At 37.8% G+C, this 19,610-nt stretch overlaps 1 protein-coding gene across 19 annotated transcripts in view; it reads left to right on the top strand.

The window, feature by feature from the left end:
* The window catches only part of MBNL1 (muscleblind like splicing regulator 1), a 386,422-nt gene that overhangs the window by 290,293 nt on the left and 76,519 nt on the right, over positions 1 to 19,610 (top strand). For 13 of the 19 annotated variants that reach the window (XM_078666703.1, XM_078666700.1, XM_078666704.1 and 10 more), the window contains one exon: positions 497 to 781. The exons of the other annotated variants lie outside the window; for them this stretch is intronic. In XM_078666703.1, the coding sequence (XP_078522829.1) occupies positions 497 to 781 (285 nt within the window). The remainder of the gene's footprint in view (positions 1 to 496; positions 782 to 19,610) is intronic. 19 annotated transcript variants of the gene reach the window in all.

Below are 19,610 nucleotides of genomic sequence, written 5' to 3'. Positions count from 1 at the left end.
TACAATTTCTTAGTTTTCGAACCAAACTATTAGTGCATAGGTCTCCTCGCAAAATTGATAACACTCATAAAAACCAGTGCACAATTTGTGACCACATATTGTGAATGGAATCTTCATACATTAAAATGCTTTTTAGCGGTTGCACACTTTCTGATTGACCTAATCGAGTCTTTGCAACTGTTAAAACGTTTGGCGCATCAGGCCCTAACTCCATTAATTCCTACATTCTCCTATTCTGTCAGATTTCCTTTCTTGTATTCCTTTTTAATCTCGGTTTTGTTTTTCTTTTGACAATAAAAGTATTTCTTATTTTTTTCCTTACTAGAAATATATCATGTTTAATATACCTGTTATTTTCTTGTAATTTGCTTTGATTTTATATTACTATCATCCCCATTTTAGATAAAATGTAATACAGACAATGACTGACTGTTAATGCTGGTGATGGGTAATGGACTGGCAGGAAAAGAAATTGAAGTCCTCTTTTTATCCACAGGCCAGCTACAATCAGGCAGCTGCATTGCGAGGTTCCCCACGTTGCCCCACCAATGACCTCAACCCCGACCTGGAGGGAGCACCCTCTTTGTGGGCAAGAGGTAGTTCAGTCTCCATGCCAGCTCAGTTCTGGGCCTCTCCTGAGCAGAGACTGCCAGTTGTGCCAAATTATATGTGGTGGTTTTGTGATGTGGATTCCTGCCCCATGGGGACCGAACTGAGACCACCAAACTCATTTCACTTTGGACCTCAAACTGGACTTGATCCCCGTTCCCAGAAGAGAAAGGCGAGTGTTTGATCCACTGGGCCAAGTAGACAGTATTGGTGAAATTCTTTGTGGTACAATTTTTAAAAACATTTTTAATTAAATAATTGATGCATTTATTATTCCAGTATTTTAAAGTGAATCCGAGCTCATGATAATATCTGCATCCCATTTTCAATTTGAAACTGAAATTATGTTTGCTCACACTATCCCTGCAGTTCTTTTGCTGGCTTTGTTTGTTTGCTTCTTGCTACTGGCTGCCACAAAGCTGCTTTTCTGCCTTTTTAAATTAATATTTTGTAAGATGAAACCTTTTAATTTCAATTTACTAGAAATAAAAATCGCAAAATGGTGAACATTGAGTTACATGTGCTCGTCTCAAATGCCAGTATTTGGGCATAGGCCTAATCGAAAAAGAAATCTAGAAAGTATCTCCTAAAAGCTTAACAATGGATTGCAATTCAGTCTTATAAATAGAAATATCCACATATGTTCAAATTAATTAGCATGAGTCCACCTCTGATTGAGTCATTGTGATATTTGAATTTCTCATTGTAAGTATTGCGGTATTATACAAGAGGAAGCTTTATTGGAACATCTAAATGGGTAAATTTTGGGCCATGTAAATCATTGAATATATACATACATTATTATTTGACCATAGTTTCCATCCATATAGCAGATTTGCTACCCTTTTTTAAATGTTGCATTTTCATACTCCTCTGGAAAAGAACCATATTATTATTATTATTATTATTATTATTATGATTATTATTATAATTATTATGTTTGTTATTATTTTGACCCCTACTCACACTTATAATTAGATAAAAATCAAGTCTTGTGCGAAGTGCAAGCTGAACCCATAAAAGTAATTGATTATGATTAAGGTTACCTGTTTTCCGTTTGTACTGATTTTTGCAGATAAATGCAGACAGAAAACCATTTTTGTCTTGTCTGCATTAATTTTTAAATGCGGATAACAACGGAAATTGAGTGATATGCGAGTGATTCTAAAAACACTTTGCCATGACTGCCAGGCCAATAACTGTGGATTGTATCGGTAAGGGGGTGAAAAAAGGGATTTTAGTAAAGAGGCTTAACAGCAGTAGATATGCACAAAGCAGATACTAAAATGTGCATATTATCATATACGTGCATTGATTTATCTTCTGCAGGTGTTCATATTACTGAAACCTGGCAGGCATTCAAGCATGACTGCAAATTTATTGGTTCAATAAATGTGGAAATATACCAAGTTCAGCTTTATTTTTTTAACAAAACCCATAATAAATATAAATAAATAAAGATAAACTTGACAAAAAATAAATATGGATACATACAGACGGAAATGTCAAAAACATAAATACCATAAAACCGGGAACCCTAATTATGATTCCGAAGACCTGTACCTGGTATTTGGTGGTTCAGATGTAGTTTTTGTGCATATACATCTGACATTTGTGCACAAAACATTCCAAGAGTTGGCCATGATTTATCATGGATGCACTGTGCTCCTTTCCTGTTCGTTAAAACAGTAGCGTCTCAACAGGACTCCTTCACAAGAGACAACGCTACACACATAACCAGATATACAATGATGACAATGCTTACATTTAAGATTTCGGTGTGACATTGTATGTGGTAGAGGAGGTATTCTGTTGGGAGAGTCAACGGAGTGAATAGCTGTTATGGTTGCAGTAATGAAATGCTTATTACACACCTGGACATTTTGTACACAACATTTTTAGTAGACGATATTTTGACAACAATATTCTAGTATCACACCATTAGACTTCACATATCCATCTGGCATCAGTGAATGAAAGACTTTGTGATGCAATCATACATAACATTGGGGATAGATGAATGAAGTCAGAAAAATAAATAGGTTTGATTAGTGCTTTAGTAGTGCGAATGACTAAATCAGAACAATATGTTGTTAAGGAAGATGGATTAAGATATTAAATGTATATGAATGGGATAGTTTGGGAACCCCTAATCGTGGTTGACTGATGCTTCTGCTCAGTGCCAGGGCACAAAAAAAAGAAGATTCATCAAGATATAAATTAGAACAAGAAAATGTAGTATCTTTAAATTCAAGGTTGGGCAGGAACATTTGAACAATGTCATTGTTAATGATATCAAAGGATTCAAATAGATCCGAATTAGAAGGCTAAAGCTATTGTGGAGGGTTTGATGTAAGGAAAGATGAGACGTCAATCTGTATATTCGGTGGACAACTAATTGTCGGGTATTATAAATGTAGAGTGGCACAAGGTAGAGGGCGATCCTTTTGAAGACCAGTAATTCTAGGCTTCTTGTAAAAAAATTGAAGAGTGGATGGGGTGATAATTAGTGGCAACAAGTGGTTTGCCTGATGACTTGTTAAGTTAGTGGATAACTACCACTTTTTTAAGCAAGAAGAGTATCATCCAGTGAAAGGGGATATTTAAAATGGTGGCTCAGTGGTAAGAGGAAGAGGAAATTCATGATCTAAGAGAGAAAATGTAGCAGAGCGAAGGATGAGTTGGTAGAGTAAGCATTCTGAATAATCACTCATGTGGTGGAAAGAGATATTGTTATGGAGAAAAATTACAGGATTAGGTTGGGCAGAAGGCAGGTTGTGAGGAGGGTGGTGAGGTTAAATTCATTCGATTAGATTTTGGTGATGGAGAAGGCAGTGTCATTAGATGTGAATGAAAATCAGTAGTTTTATTTTACATGATAGTTTCTACAATCTAAAGGGGTTACAAGGGGTTGTCATGTCTTGAATAGTAGACCGCTTATAAAGTGCACATATTTTTTATATTTCTTGAACTGACCTATTTTGCTTACAATAAAACCACAATTTATGTACTCCAACATCAGAAAATGTGAATTGCAAAGTATTGCCTCCCTAACCACTATGCTTGCAAAAGCATCAAACCACATGATTATCCCATAAATGCCTGTGTAAAAACTAAGCTGAAAACATGATCATACATATCATTTCTGAGCCCAGGATAAAATAAATGTATTTTCGATCGTTCCACAGCAAGATGCATTTTTGCAATTCAGAGTTGACTGAAGGCACAGTATTATAAAAAAAAACCTAAGCCTTCAAATCATCTTGCTTTGCAACGATCGAAAATACCTATATTTTTTTCATTCCTCTTTATATTTTGCAGTGATACATTATGACATCATGTGATAGTGACACATAAAAGTTAAATCAAATTGTTAATATCTGAATGAATCTACTCCGTATAACTTTATCAAAAAGTAGCTAATCCTTTTATGATGAAAAGCAGTTTCTTTACGTGGTATTATTTATTCACTCCACAATGCACGTAGATAGGGTTACTTGTTAGAATTTGGTTTGGGGTGGGTTTTGAAGTAAATAGTTCAGTAAATTGTCTAGCAATATATATTTGCTCTTACAGTGCAGTTGTAACTTTGTAACTACATTCTATTATATGTGCATTGCTTTGATTCATATTTACACAAACATTTGCACTGCCTGACGAGTGTGAAACTCAATAAAAATGATATCTTGCTCTGCTTAGTTAGCTCAAAAGGCATTACAGATTAAATAGGTACAATCTGTTTAACCAGTATGAATTCATAAAACATTATTATTTTACCTACAAGGCCACACCAATTCACAACAATCACAGTCCCTGAAAGCAACTAGGCTAACAAGATAAGTGTTTCTGAGACATATGTTACAGAATGTTTTTGATTATCCCATTAAACCTGTTTTTCACCAAAAAGTAACTATTTTGACTTAATATTTCAAGTGTTCAAACTTTTTGGATGGATCCACATTGTGCTGTTTATGTCATATTCTTTTTCCCTGAAGCACCATAAATATAAATTATAAATCAAAATGCAAAGCACTTCTGCTTCATTCTGATCCAGGGTGGGATCAATCATTTCAAAGCTTCCAGTTGCCATAATTTGACCAACAAAGAATATTAGTTTTTGGTTTCTTAGCTTAATGATTACTTCTAGTACATATTGCCTCTCACTATACATCAGCCCTATACTTTTTTGAACTACATTTGTATTTTCTGTTACATAGCAGGCTACATTTTATTTAAAGTACAAAGTACATTTCAAAGCACTATCAACATCAAGTGGGCGAATTGGAAATTTGTGATTTGATTTTGTAATAAATATATTCTCGAGATGAAGGAGAGTGCATGCAGTGGAGATCTTCAATGATCTTAGGCCCAGTTAAAGATCATTCCACATGTAATCCACTTATTGTAGAATACTGGCTATCCTGTTTGACTATGATAGAAATATGGCTCATCACCTTGTAAAGTCAAAGCAGATTATAGTAATCAAGTAGGGTTGTGAAAGCATATTTTGCCTCAAAGAAACTGATTTATTATTGCAATACCAACAAATTGATGAAGCAAGGGTGGTTTATTGTTCAAGAGTGTATTAATCCCTTGTTGAAATAACATTAATTACATCTTGCTTAAAGGGCATACATTTAAAAATATAAGGAAAACCCTTTCAACGATGACTTCAGTGTATGCCCTGTCTGCATGGCGATGCTCTTTGAATGTTTTTATTTTCAAACAAGAACATTAATTCAGAGATAAATGCAGAAAATGCACAAGCACAACATGGCAACCATCTAGAAGAAAACAATCATTTACAAAGCCAAAAGGTTTCACAGGCAAGACCTATTGGCTTTGCCAATGTTTGTTTTCAATATTTTTGTTTATTCCTAATGCAGATATGTAGTATATACCACGGCCATTACATTGTGTAAAGAATACAAACAGTATAAAAATTTTTTTTCTTTTTACATTTACATTTTTTAAAACTGCTTTGAATATGGAAAATTCACCTCATTAAAAAAGTAACTTGATAATATTGTCCAATGTTTTCTAAGGAGTGTAGATTGCACTGTTCACTTCTTAATTCTGCTGCTTCTAGTTATTATGATAATGCTTGATTCCTGAAACAGAAATGTGTCACACTGGAAATTAGAGGACCCCAAATATTAACAATTTGTTTTAGCCTATTCTTGCGAAAACACAGTGCACATAATGGTGAACCTTCTTCAGTTTAATGGACGATTGCCATTGACAATAGCCATTGGGCACTTGGTCAGATCAGTCCTGCCCATTGGTGATCTACAATATAGCAGTCTAGGAGTTAAAGTTGAATGGATTCAAAATTAAGTTTACTAATGGACAAAAGCAGATCTTTAAAATTGTTCCAGCTGGAAACAAGAGCAGAACATATGCAGGCAGTTTTAATTCTTCACTATGAGAACATTTTGGACAATTAAAAGCAGTGCAAGAGCTAAATATAAAAGTTAAATGTGTTGTGTAAGAGATGGGTGTAGTGCAGACCTCAAAAGTTATAAAACTGTATGCGATTGAAATTGTTACCCAGGAGACTAGCCTCTGAATATTTGATATCACTATTTGATGACCTGATACAAATTATTGATTACTCACTTATTACAAACTTTTGGTGTTACATTTATAGTTAGTTTACTCACACTTTAAAAAATCAAGGTGGCACATTATTATTTATTTTGAATGCTGGGTCATGTTTATTCCATCACAGTGCTTGGAGTATGTAGACCTGTCATTTCTGATCAATTGCAAGGTTTATCTGAAGGGTCAGAGATACAGTTAGAGATTTGAAAGAGTAAACTTTCTGTAAAATATTCATTCACAGCACATCAAAATTGGACTGCCACACCTGTCTTATGACATATGTTTGTACTAAACCTTTCATAATTTAGATTGTAGAAAGAAGGAAAGTAAAGTTTACCTGATCAGCATAAATAAAGGCTGCAGTAGTTGCATGTATTATTTAATTATGTCCCTATAGTTCAAATGCTGCCTTGTAGCCGATTCATGAGCCTTGAAATTAGTGATATGTCTACTCTGAGTTGATGTTTCTCTTTGCCATTTATTTACTCCCAAGGACTCTCAATAAGGTTGATAGGAAACCGGGATTGCATGTTTTTCCAGCTCACAGAAAGTGTTCTAGCAATATTGGTTAATGTCAGGCATACCTGATCCCACACTTTAATGGAACAGACAAGCTAAAAATGTTGAAATCAATGGCTTCCTAAAGAAATTCCTAGTGGTTCACAGCTGGTGGATTAAGCTTTTCCATCCATCAATTCTGTTATGTGTCAAGTCTCCAATTATACTTTATTTCAGTTCAAAACCATTACAAGTTTACATAAACTTTACATTACAGCCGATATAACCGTTATATACATTAAATTGCTTATGTAAAAAACAACTAGTGCCAGTACAAGGTGTGAATCAATTAAAACCAATAAATAAGAGATTCATATTATTAAAACTTAAGGCCCATCTTCTTTCGTGCAAATGCAGCTGCTAACAGATGACTACTCAGGCTAAAGTTAATATACAGTGTTGTGTCACACTTCAGGACTCCTAGAGCTCCTTGATGTTTTCTATAGCCTAGCCTTCTTCAAAGGGGGCAAATCCATTTGTTCCTAGTCATAGCACAGTCTGTTCAAAAGAGAAAAATATGTGCAACACTTTCAATTTGCCCTTAAGTGCATATGGTGCAGATCGAATCATCGTCAAGTCTATTGCAGGGGTTCTGTTTTGTAGTATAAGTTTTGATTTGCAAAATGTCATAACTGAATTTCTAACACAATATTTTCCCCACATGGGGCTGAATTGTGTCAAAGAATTCCTCAAAACCTGGGTTTGACTTTACAGCGAGGAACTGCAAGGCCATTCTTCCTAGACTTTGGTTGCTATGTAAGTAATTAGAAATGAATTCCCAGTATTTTCTTTTAGATGTTTCTTGTAACTTTGCGATAATACTTGTGGCTCTCCCCAGTAACAATTTAAACACATTTGTAATCTACCATGCCTTTACATATCGTAACCAAGATAAGGTTAACGTTTTATCAAGTTCCATTATTTGCCTAAAGCTATCTCTGTAATGAGCCAATTCCTGTGGTGTCCACTACTTTATCCAGTAGAGCATGGGTCTCAAGGTTGCATGTGCTCTATCTGTGTGTTGTTTAGATCATAGTACATGAGTATTTGTGGTATTGCTGCAGGTAGACCTAGTAGTCCTCTCATGAATTTGTTTTCCCTTAGTGCAAGGTATTTTATATTGCCTATTCCCCACAACTCGGCCCCATAAAGAGTTGCTGCATGCGCTTTATGTTTATACAACTCTAGGGCCAGTATGATTCTTCGAGTTGTGGACGGATGGTATCTGTTAGAGATTGCTCTTGAGCCATGCATGATGGCCATTTTGAGTGGTTTATTTGGTGGTTTCACGATAGTCTGGAATCAAGTGTTATGCCCAGGTATTTGAAATTTGATACATGTTCCAAGTTCTTATTGCCAACTGTGATGTTTTTCCTGAAAGTCCTATGGGTATTTATAGCCATATATTTTGTCTTGGTGGTGTTTATTCCCATTTCCTTTCTGATGCAGTATGTGTTGAAGCATCTGTGAGACCAATATGGCATCATCCGCAAATCGTAATGCGTGAACAAGGGTCCCACAGAACTCTGGGGAATCATGACTGCACTTGTTAAGGTGATGAACAACTTGTTAATGCTGAGTAAGAACAGGGTAGATGCAAGCACACACCCCTGCCTCTCTCCTCTATTAATAGGGAAAGGTTAATTAAGGCTGCCGTGCACACCCCAGCAGACTTTAGCATAGTTGCCTTGGTGTAACCTGATTATCTGGTTTTAGATGTCCCCTGGCTCACCTTGGTTCTTTATTGAGGCCCATAATGGTTCTTTAGGGACAAGATCAGACACTGCCCTTAGGTCTAAAAATACAATATGAATGTGGCCACCCTTCATTTTAGTATATTTTCACAGGATGCATATTAGTCTGAAAACCTGATCAATTGTACTTGTGTGGGCCATCAACCCTGGTTGGTTATCCGTTAGAATGTTATTATCATAAATCCAATCGTTTAGTTTATTCAAAACTTGCCTGGCATATATTTTTGGCATTACATCTCCCATCTTGCCTCCCTTCTATGTGGGAGGGACCAGTGTTCCAGATGCAACTGCATTACTGTTTAAATTAGCTTAAGGGCCCTACACTTCTTCCTCGGGCGCTAGCCACGCCCCCAAGGGCCCCACACTTCTAAGTGATGTTTGAGGAGGTCTCCCGGAATTGTATCCAACCCAGGTGCTTTGCTCGACTTAATTGCATCAATTTCTATCAGTGTCTCTTTTAAACTAAAATGGACTATGCATTCCATATCTTCATTAACGCAATTAGTCGAAAGCCATTGTGGATCATTAGGGAACTCCTTGGGTTCAGAGTAGAGGTTGGTGAAATGACGAGTCCAAGTGGCAGGATCCAAATAATGTTTTGTGTGAGTGATTGCATTTTTGCGTCTTTGAGCAAATATTTTCCAGAATATAACCATGTCCTTGGATGTTGCTGCCTGGAGGAGATCATTCTAGTTAGTCACATCCCACCCTCTTTGTGCACCGTATAATACTTTCTTATAATTTGCTCTGGCCTCCCTTACCACTGATGAATACCCAGTTTTTCGGCTTTGTAAGAGAGTCTTTTTTGACTCTTTGTATTCCACGTTGTAGTTTGGGTTGGGTGAGGGCTGTCTTATTGCCCCCTTCTCTATTATTGTGGCTAAACACCTTTATTAAAAGTAACCGTGACATTGTAACTAGAGATTGATGCATAGCCATGCTTGATTGTGCATGTAGAACACAGCCAACATGGGGGACCACCACCTCATCGAAGTCATTGATTAAGGTAGCCATAGTCTCAGTCCTATTCCTAATACAAGGTTATTTAACCATCCAAAGATTGTTTCCAAGAAGAGCCATGTCTTGAGGTTCCTTCGGAAGTCCATGAGGGAGGATCAGGTTCTGTGGTCGTTCCAGGTCTTGACTGCGAGTTATGAGAAGGAGTCTCCTCTGCCTCTGGTCTTCTTGATGCGAGGTAGGGGGTGCTCTTGCTTCAGATAGGATGTTTTGCACTATATCAAACCCCTGGCCATGAAACCTTCACTGATTCATATCCGATTAGAGACTAATGATTCTTCTGCCGTTATCCATTTAAGGACATTTCGGAATGTTCACTGCACGGCAATACTAAAAGTGGCAATTCTTTTGAGCGGATTTTGAGCAGCGTTTTTCGTCACCATTGTTATTGCATAATAACGCTCTTATTTTTGCATGATTGACAATGACAGCACAATTACTGTGAACTTCCTTGAATAGCATAGGCTATCTGTTACTTCATATGATGTCAAACAAGTGATACATTGCTTGGAATAATTTTCTTAGGTGAGCTACATCCCCCAAAATTCAGGAAATTATCATAATACGTGTTTTGCCCTACCTATTTCAAACAAAGTTCTCAAAATGTCTCTCACTGTGGCTTACATTGTTTACATTATTTCACAAATATTTCCTTGCTTTACCCGCAGCTTCTCTTTTAGTAATTACCTCCTGGAAGAGCTAATTAAGAAATGGTCTCTGCCTGAGGCTTGAGCTTACTGGTCTCCTAAATAGTGGAAGAATTGAAGCAGTGGTATTTTACAACGTTAGGCTGTGGTAAAGGGTATTTTATGACCCGAACGCCAAAGGACTATGCTGCTTTGACACATAACCACTACATCAATATTTAGCACAAAACACACAACCCAAAAGCACAACACAATTATGCAACACATCTTTCCAGCACAAAAATAATGCAATAGCAACACACATAACACAGTAACATATTTAAACAACAACACATCTGAACATAGTGGCACAAGACATACACCAGCACAACATGTAACAAGTACAGTGTAACATGCACTAACGTTAGCACAATAGTCATAACAGTGTGCCATAACGAAATATAAATATAAGATCCAAATTACAACCACATAAAAGGCACATTAAACCAGCACATGCCACAAAAACAAAACACCACAACTCAAAAACCTAACACAACCCAATACAACACATTTGAAAATATGTGCTGTTGAATGCTTCTGTTTTGGTGTCCTATTTTGTTGTGCTGCTGTCTTGATATTCTGCCTCATATTAGTGTATAGTGTAGCATTGTTGAGCTGTGTGCTTGTGTTGTAGTTTTGTTGCATTTTGTTGATGTGTTCTACTTTGTTGTATATATGTTGTGTTATTAATGTGTTTTGTTTTAAATTGCGTTGTGCTGTAGTGCCGTGTTGCTATTATTGTGGTGTGCTATTATAGTATGTATTTTGTGAGCTGTGCCAGCTTAAATTTGCACATGTATTCTTGCGACATGTTATCACCTCCACAAATCTGCTTTATAATATGATGGTAAAAGGTATTTGCACCCTGCACTGCCATACATACCAACAAGGACATGAACTATCTCCAGCCAGAAATGGTTTGGAATCCATCTCCTGAAGTTCTTTTTGGTAACTCAAGATAGCTGATACACTGCACTTAAGAGTACAAATTGAGCTAACACTTTAACTTTTAATTCCTTTAGATGGAACGCTGGTGCAATATTTCTAGAAACGTCTGCAGGCTTTCTTAGTTATAAATTCTGATTCTGAATTATGGTGTGGTTGCTCACAGTCACCCTCTATTTGCAGTTTAGAGTCTGATGCAGTAGGATCTAAAATAATATTTATAAAATACCATGATATATATAGAGATATTGCAAACCTGGGCCTCGCCAAATAACATTTACTGTGTGGTAGGGGCATGTGAAAATTGACTCTGCGGAGTGTTCATTTTAAGATGGAGCGTCACTACTATTTATCAGGTTGTGACAGATAAAGTGTGCACCCACTGTTCTGTCGTGTTGTGGAGTTTCTCGGGGCTTCCCCTGTCCACCGCACATTTTAATATGAGTTTAAATATTTTGTATGATGACAAAATGCAGCTGTTACTGCCCTTGAATGGTAAAATGAGAGGACCGTTAAACCAATAGCCAAACTGGTTGCATAAATCCTCAATTCACTAAAGCCGAGCTGGCTGGCTCTGAGCTCCTGCAAAACCTACTTAAACTATTTGATACCTACCTGAAAACCCATAATAGTAGGTAACTCAAAAGAGCAGGTGTGGAGTGTCCAGAGCATATCGGTCCAATACTTTGTAGATTGACTCCCGACAGGCAGAATATGAAGTTCTGAAAATGATTCACAAACTACTCTGCAAGTGGGCTTCAGTTTCCAGTCTCAGGAAAAAAATAGACTGAAACCTTATGTTCCAGAAAGGCAACTAATGTCGCCAGGCAAGGATTTATCCTTGACAAATCCAATTTGAAAACGCTGAAACATGGCGCATGGTAAGCTGATGGATACTATTGGGGTAAAGAGGTGGAATTGTGTTTCTTTAAGGATAAAGAAAATCCTATCTACAAAGAGGATTAGAAAAAGATTAAAGCACTTATCATTTAGACCTCGTCTTGGTATGGCCAGGATCGGTCCTGGAGCCTGATTAACATAAGTTAAGGTATTTTATAAATTGACTCGAATTGGACTGTTTTATCGCATGTCAGGATATTTGTATTTGTCATAGCATGGGCCCCACAAGTGGAAAGAGTTTCAAAGTGCATAGGGGGCAATGTGCTGTTTCCTTTTTTTCTGAAGAATATATTCCTAGGAAGCCCACAACCTGTAGCATTCCAGGTAGACCAATCCTAGTAACAAAAACACTTGTATTTTTTTGGTGTTTCTTTCCAGTCTAGCACAGGCATTGGAATACCAACAAGTATCTTATGCTAATGAAGGGTCCATATTTCATTTGATGGGGCATTACAGATGCAAGTGAAATCCACCCGCGTATATGGAAACCAGCGGAGTGCTCCGCTGGTGAATGTTACCGATCATGAATCAGTCTGCAGGACACCGTTTGCCTTTTCATAGTAGTGGTTGTCAACACTGCGGAAACACAAAATACTGTTCAGGGGTAAGGTAACATGCTTTCAGTATTTTTGACTTTATCAAAATTCTTCTCGCTTGATTAAAGTGTAGTCAAGAAACTGCTGGCTTCAAATATGGTAAATTGCAAATCCTAATCATCTAATCAAAATATAAAGAAAATTAATTGGTAACACCAAAGTAACAACTAATCAGTAGTTACTTTTGTTTTGGTCGCTTTTATTTTTGTATAACAATTAAGCAGTTCCAGCAGGAAGAAAAGGGTCAAACATTATTCCCAAGCCATACTGGGTAAACAATGCAGTTCATGGGCTGTCAAGTATGACATTAATTTCTCTGAGCTTCAATTAAATAGAGGTCCCTTCACTTTTTGGAAGCAAACTTATACACCATAAATAGAGATGGTTAACCGCTGCCTTTTGGTATTTTTTTTATTTGTTTTTTATTGCACGCCTGTTCTTGTAATCTTTTCCTCGACTAAATATGTGCAAAAGTATATGGTACAAAATGTACACAGGGCCTTTAAGCTAAATGTCTCTAGTGGACTGCAGCATGCATGCCAACTTTTTAGTCACAGTGCCAAATATGACTGCAGGCCTACTACTGCACATTCTTTTGACTGACCTAAACCCTCCTTTTAAATATTAAAAAGTCACCCCAAAGAAGACCTTAATGCACAATAAGGCAGAATGCATGGTATTTAAACGTAGGGCATGTAAAGGTTTACTTCAAAACACGTCCTTGCAGGGACAAGACCCGAAAAGCTATTTTCAGTGTAGCAGGGTTAGCTGTTCCATAGGAAAGCATTCAGATGCCTAGGAACCAGCAAACATTTTAGTTTTCAACTTTTCAAGATATTTATTACAAGCCCAATGCATTGGTAAAGTCAGATTTGTCCTAAATACATTACAAAAGCTACTTTTAATAAGTCACTTACTTAAAGCCTCTGGAAGCCTATTTGCATGAGCTTCCAACTGTCATCCAGGAGCTGAATAGCTGCTGGGCAAGACTTCATATGGCTCCCAGTACATTCTCTCTTAATTCCAGAATCTGGTTATAAACCTCAACTGCATTGGCACCGACGTTGAAGGAGACCTGAGAGGTTCGAGCATGAAAATTTAAACTTCTCCCATCAGGGTATTTTCCATCTAAACCAACGGTTGCACTGAGGCCACATCTTCATCCAGGAATGTATTGACACCAACCCCCCTGTCCTCTGCAGCGGCACACTTCCTGCTTCCACTGAAGGCTTTCGACATCTGAAGGCAACTGTACCACCGGGACGCACCTAGGCCTTGTATTCGACCGGTGCTCCAATGTGGATGTGACACAGTCTAGCATGACAAGTTGCCTGTGGTTGGCACTTTTCACTTTTTGGCGCTATTTTTATTTCAAAATTCATATCACCCATTCCCCTTGATAAATGTTTGTCACTTTGTTGTAATTTTGTTAATTAAATTTACATTTTTACAAATTGGATCAGTATTTATATTTTGCTGATTTTTTAACTTTAAACTGTTTTGGTAATTCATTTTATTAACTTAAGCCTCTACTATACCTATTATTAGAGTTACACGAGTCCCTAGCAGGGAAGTATTAGCCTCAAAATGAGGTCGTCATTGTAGATGCGGTCCTCGTCCTTGTAGTAGTTAATAAGGCTGGCTGATGTAGAAGGCGTGTGAAGGAACCCGCAGGGAGCAAGGGCTGTCTTCGTGAAACATCAAATGGAATGAGGCCGTTGTTAGGCTGGCTAGTATAGAGAAAGCGGACGAGGAGGCACTGCATAATTATATTATTATTATTAGAATTTGTATTGCGCGACAGCTACCCAAAAAGGTTTTCCCGGTGCAGATAGAGGCCATTGACAGGATGGAGCATGTGCGTCTTATTTGTCAAACAGCCAGGTTTTGAGCAACTTGCGGAAGCTGGAGTAGTTTGTTTCATTTCTGAGTGAGATTGGGAGGGAATTCCAGTACGATGGTCCTAGATATGTGAAGGATTTCCCTCCAATTTGCGCTAGTTTGTATTTAGGGATCACAAAACGGCCATGTGAGGCTGATCTAAGATTTCTAGATGGAATATATGGTTTGACCAACGTGCAGAGGTAGTTGGGGGCTGTATTGGCTTTAATTTTGTGCATGTAGGTGAGTGTTTTGAACTTCACTCGATTTTCAATGTTTAGCCAATGTAATTTACGTCGAAATGCGGAGATCGATTCTCTTTTTGGTACCTTACATAGGAGCCTAACTGCCGCATTTTGGGCCATCTGTAGTCTGTAGAGAATCTGTTTATTTGAGCCCACATAGAGGACATTTCCATAGTCAAGCCGGAAAGTAATTAAGGCATTGACTACAGTTTTTTTGGTTGTATTTGGTAGCATCCAGCATATTTTCCTCAGCCATTTAATGATGGAGAAACAAGAGGCTGCGACTTTTACTGATTGAGCATGCATACTTAAAGTATCATCTAGGAGAACGCCTAGGTTTCGCACTTGTGATACAGGGGTAGGAAGGGTGCCCATTTTATCTGGCCAATGTTGTAGGCTCCAAAGATTTTTCTGCTTTCCCATTATTATTACCTCTGTTTTGTCTCCGTTCAATTTTAAGAAATTAGATTGCATCCAGGTTGCTATATTAGTCAGCCCTGTCTTGAGTGTAGAGGTATCATTGGGGTTTTGCGCAGATAGTGAAAACATAATTTGGGAATCATGTGGGTAGGAGTAAATTGAGAGTCCGGATTGTTCTGCCAGCTCCGCTAAAGGTTTAATATAAAGATTAAAAAGTAGCGGGCTCAAGATGGAGCCTTGTGGTACACCATGTGCGAAGGAGTACGTTTTGGAGCAAGCATTTTGGGAAAAAACTTGAAAAGTTCTGCTTGAGAGGAAAGCAGGGTCCCAAAGAGCCTTGGTTATTTAAACTAATGTTATATTTTTCTTTGCATTTCTGTGCATTTGAGAGCTGCTCCGCCTATTCCTATTTTGCTCAGTGTAAACTAAGCCATTGGCAACAATTGCGGTCTTCGTAGGAAACCAAATAAATAAAGCAGGCCAGTGTGAAAGAAGCGGACGAGGAGGCACTGCGTGATCGAAGCTGTGAGGAGCAGTTTTAAGGCAAGATGTAATGCTGACAAATCTGCAAATCTCTATTTAGCTGCATTTAGGGAGAATGTTAATCTACTGATGTTGATGTGGGAGAAGGTCTCCTCTAGTGGTCCTACATAGATTTCTGGGGGCTCCTGATGTTTAAAACTAGCAGTAGCATATACTGCAACCCACTCGAGCAAAGCCAAAAGCATAGTAACAATCTTGTTCATCCTGCAATTATACAAGGTAAAACACCAATGATTCTAATTACTTCTAGTTGATGGGTGGCCCACAACATTTTCTTAAGAAACATCATCAAATTGCTTCCCTATTTGCATTAGCTCTTTGGCCTATTGATTATTACTCTGATGTGTTTACAGAGTGTTCACCATTAAATAATATGCAGATTTCCAAGGGCAGCGCTGTGGTGCTTCCTTCACGAGAAAGCAATTATACTCCTACCCAGTAAAAGTCCGTACTCTAGCCCTCTGCCCAAATGAAACCTAAGGGCCACTATCCAACATCACTTGCTAGTTATAAGTTTTGTGAGGGTAAAACCCTTAACCGCACATGTTATCACCCTTTGAAGCTCTCTGTCACTTGATCAAGAAAAGGTAACAGACAAAACTATAGGTACTTCCAAACCCATAACTTTCATCAAGCATTTGGGCTGGATCTTGTATAATATTTCTGATGTTTTTAATCACTTATACCCTACTTTCACCTTGACATCTTTAAAGGTTCAATATTGTCTGCATCAGTGCTTTACAAAACACCAAATATATATTTGCAGTCATTAATCAGTTTGAAGCCAAATAAAAGGTATTTTTTGAGAGTATTGAGTGGGTTGGCAATCATCAGTTGTAGAAATGTTAAACATGTTATTAGATTAGTTTAAGTTTTAAGAAACTGTGGGAAGCCAGTTTAATTAAGGACCAACAAGACACTAACATGCAACTTATCACTTGGAATTAACTAACCATGACATTAACAGACTGATCAAATTAGTCAAGAATGAGTCAAGAGGTGCATATTTGTCACATAATAGCAAAGCAAAGAATTTTGAGACTATTACAACTTGGTTAATTATATTAAACCATTAACTCTGCCTTATCAGTGGCAAAGACTGTTACTAAGTATAGAGATGGGTTTTTCAGTACAGAAGTTATGTGAGATTGGGAGGGGTGCAGTGGACTTGAGGGCACATTAGCATCTATTTACAGCAATTGGGAGTTTCTTGAACTCAGTCAAGCAGTTTGCAATATCAACAACTCAAATGGACGTTTTAAATATTTTGGCTTTAAAGATAGATGTTTTAGAATTGAAAATGTCACTCAAAATGGGACTTTCTCCTTGGTACACCCACTTGTATTGATCATCACCTCCATTGCTAAGCATATCATTGCCTGCATACATAGCACTTATCGTCGATTGTCTGTAATGGTAGTGTTTTATTAGTCTTTCTTATGTGTGCTGAAAATACGATGGAATCCAAAGATTTATTTATTTCCACCAATCAATCGTGTCCTTGTGTTTTGTTTGTTCCTATGTTATGATCAGTTACACTTATTAAGGTGCAGTTCTTTATCGCCATTTTGTTAGGCTAATGTTTCTGTTATCCCTATAAGCTTATTCCTGACTTTGAAGCACTGAGTTTGGCATTGTAGATGATACAAATGTCTAAGTCTACTTAACTTGTACCTTATCAGTTGTAAAGTAGTAGATACAGTTAAATGGGTTTCCAACAGACTCAACAAAGTTACAGTTTCTTGAAAAGGATAACATGGGAGAGCATGTACGGGCCCTATGTCAACAGGAAGCAGGAAATCAGACAAGCTGTGTTGATCCAAAGATTCAGGACCCTCCAAGTTCTACTTTTAGGAATGTGGGTGTGAATAATATTTTAAAATCATAAACATGCCTATGATTTTATAACAAGCCCTATTTTAGTGACTCAGCCCCTTACAATCATGGAGAGATGTATTATGTATCATTTTGTGAATCACCACTGAGGATCTGTAATCTCCATGTGCAGCCTTTAGCTTTTGCCCACTTAGGCCTCATTGAAGAGTTATCTGAGTAAAGAAAAGTGTTGTTTAGGGATGTATGGTATGTGCCTTAAAAATGACTTTTTTGTTTAAGGGAATATGCATGTGTGTGATTGTGTTGGAACAGTAGTCCTACATTGTTAGTGTGCTGATTACGAGGTCGCACCATACTGTCAGTACCTGGAAATCACAATGGAATGATGATGGTTGAAACAGGTTTTCTATGAGGGGAAATGAAAATGAATAGGGAATCCTGTAAGAGTTTGGCCTAGTCAATGGCAGGGAACCAAGCAGAGTCACGAGAACATCTGTACTGGAAATTCTCTTGAATAAGTCTTTCTGAATAAGATTCCAGTACAGTTCCTGCCCTAAAGCACAACCAAGCTCTCCTCTCTTGGTTGGTATGGGAGATTTTTCAGGCTGTGTCCCAGGCTTTTGGTATCACCCCAAACCAACATACCCACAACCAGGACAGTAAATCACTGAGAGGCAAAAATAAACCCTAGATGCCTAGTACCAGTATTTTTAACGAGCACGTTGGTTATTGGTGACTGCAGAAGGTAGGATTGATGGCCGAGAGAATGAATGAAAGCAGAATGCCCTCTGAGAGTGTGGTAGAAGAGTATTAATGTAGTCCTTTGTGTTGGAGACTACAGATATCCACAACACAGGGTAGGAGTGGAAAAACGCCTCTCACACAGTGTGTGAGGTGTATTTGAGTAAGAATAGCCACCTTTATAAGACGATATCCATCTAAACTTTAGAGACAGAGTGTGACACAGGAAAGAACAGAAAAAATAAGATAATCATTATGGCCTAAATCTTGACAAACATCTTAACTTGTGGTGTACTTAAAATATGTAGATTTAAGTTCGTTTAGATTACAATAACTCAGAGTGATAATGCGTCCTAATTATCCATCATCCTAGGTTAGGCTAAACACAGTTTATACTGGTCCAATTAGATAAAGAAATAAGGTCTCAATTAAGACCTAGGAGGAGAAACTGACCCTACTTAAATAGAACGTTTCCCAGCACCCTGCCAGTTCAGTGCATCAACTACTTGCAGTTTAGCTCCTTAATTATGGTATGGCCTGGCTGTGGCACTTAAACGAGGTGTGGAGGTAGAGTTTAGAATAAGTAATATTAGTGTGTCTGCACATGGGTAAGTATAAAACGTATTTGTTTATTTATTTTACTGATGTGTACGTTTTCCTAGATGGGCCTGCACAGTCGCTTGGCAGAACCCATTTCTGAGAGACACCTATGAGCCTGGAGACACTCCAGAATTCATACCATGCACTAATATTCATACATCCCCTCCAAGGAAATTATCCAGGGAGGGGTAACAGATACTGATTTCATTAAACACCATAACTGAAAGATTCTGCTATATTTAAGGTATGTGAACTTATAATGCTAGTGGATGGCTTTTGTAGTATTGCTATATGGTGCAAAGCAGTGAACATCACCACCTAGTTTTTCAGTGTCTACTTTGAAACCTTAAACAGTTTCTGTTTTGTTGCTGGCGAGAGAATCCTCAAGATTTCAAATTTGCCATTGAGTTGTTGCTCACCATGGCCACTGTAAAACTAATTATTACTGGGGTGCCCCAAGATTCATCTTCTCCTCCGCAAGAACGCCCTGCGATGTGGGGGAGAGGAAGGCTACCACCTCCATACATCTTTCGGGCCCCATATGCTACCATACCACAACGCTTTCTCATTGCTTGACCATGTCACATTTAGTTGGCTGTTGCGCCACCCCTTTTTATAATGCAGAAGATTGGACGACTGATGAATAAATTGATTATTATTATGGCCTCAGACCAA

Source organism: Lissotriton helveticus, chromosome 11, assembly GCF_964261635.1.
Source record: "Lissotriton helveticus chromosome 11, aLisHel1.1, whole genome shotgun sequence".
Taxonomy (NCBI): Eukaryota; Metazoa; Chordata; class Amphibia; order Caudata; family Salamandridae; genus Lissotriton; species Lissotriton helveticus.
The sequence above is the reverse complement of the archived record's forward strand: the minus strand, read 5'-3'. Positions and strand labels throughout refer to the sequence as shown.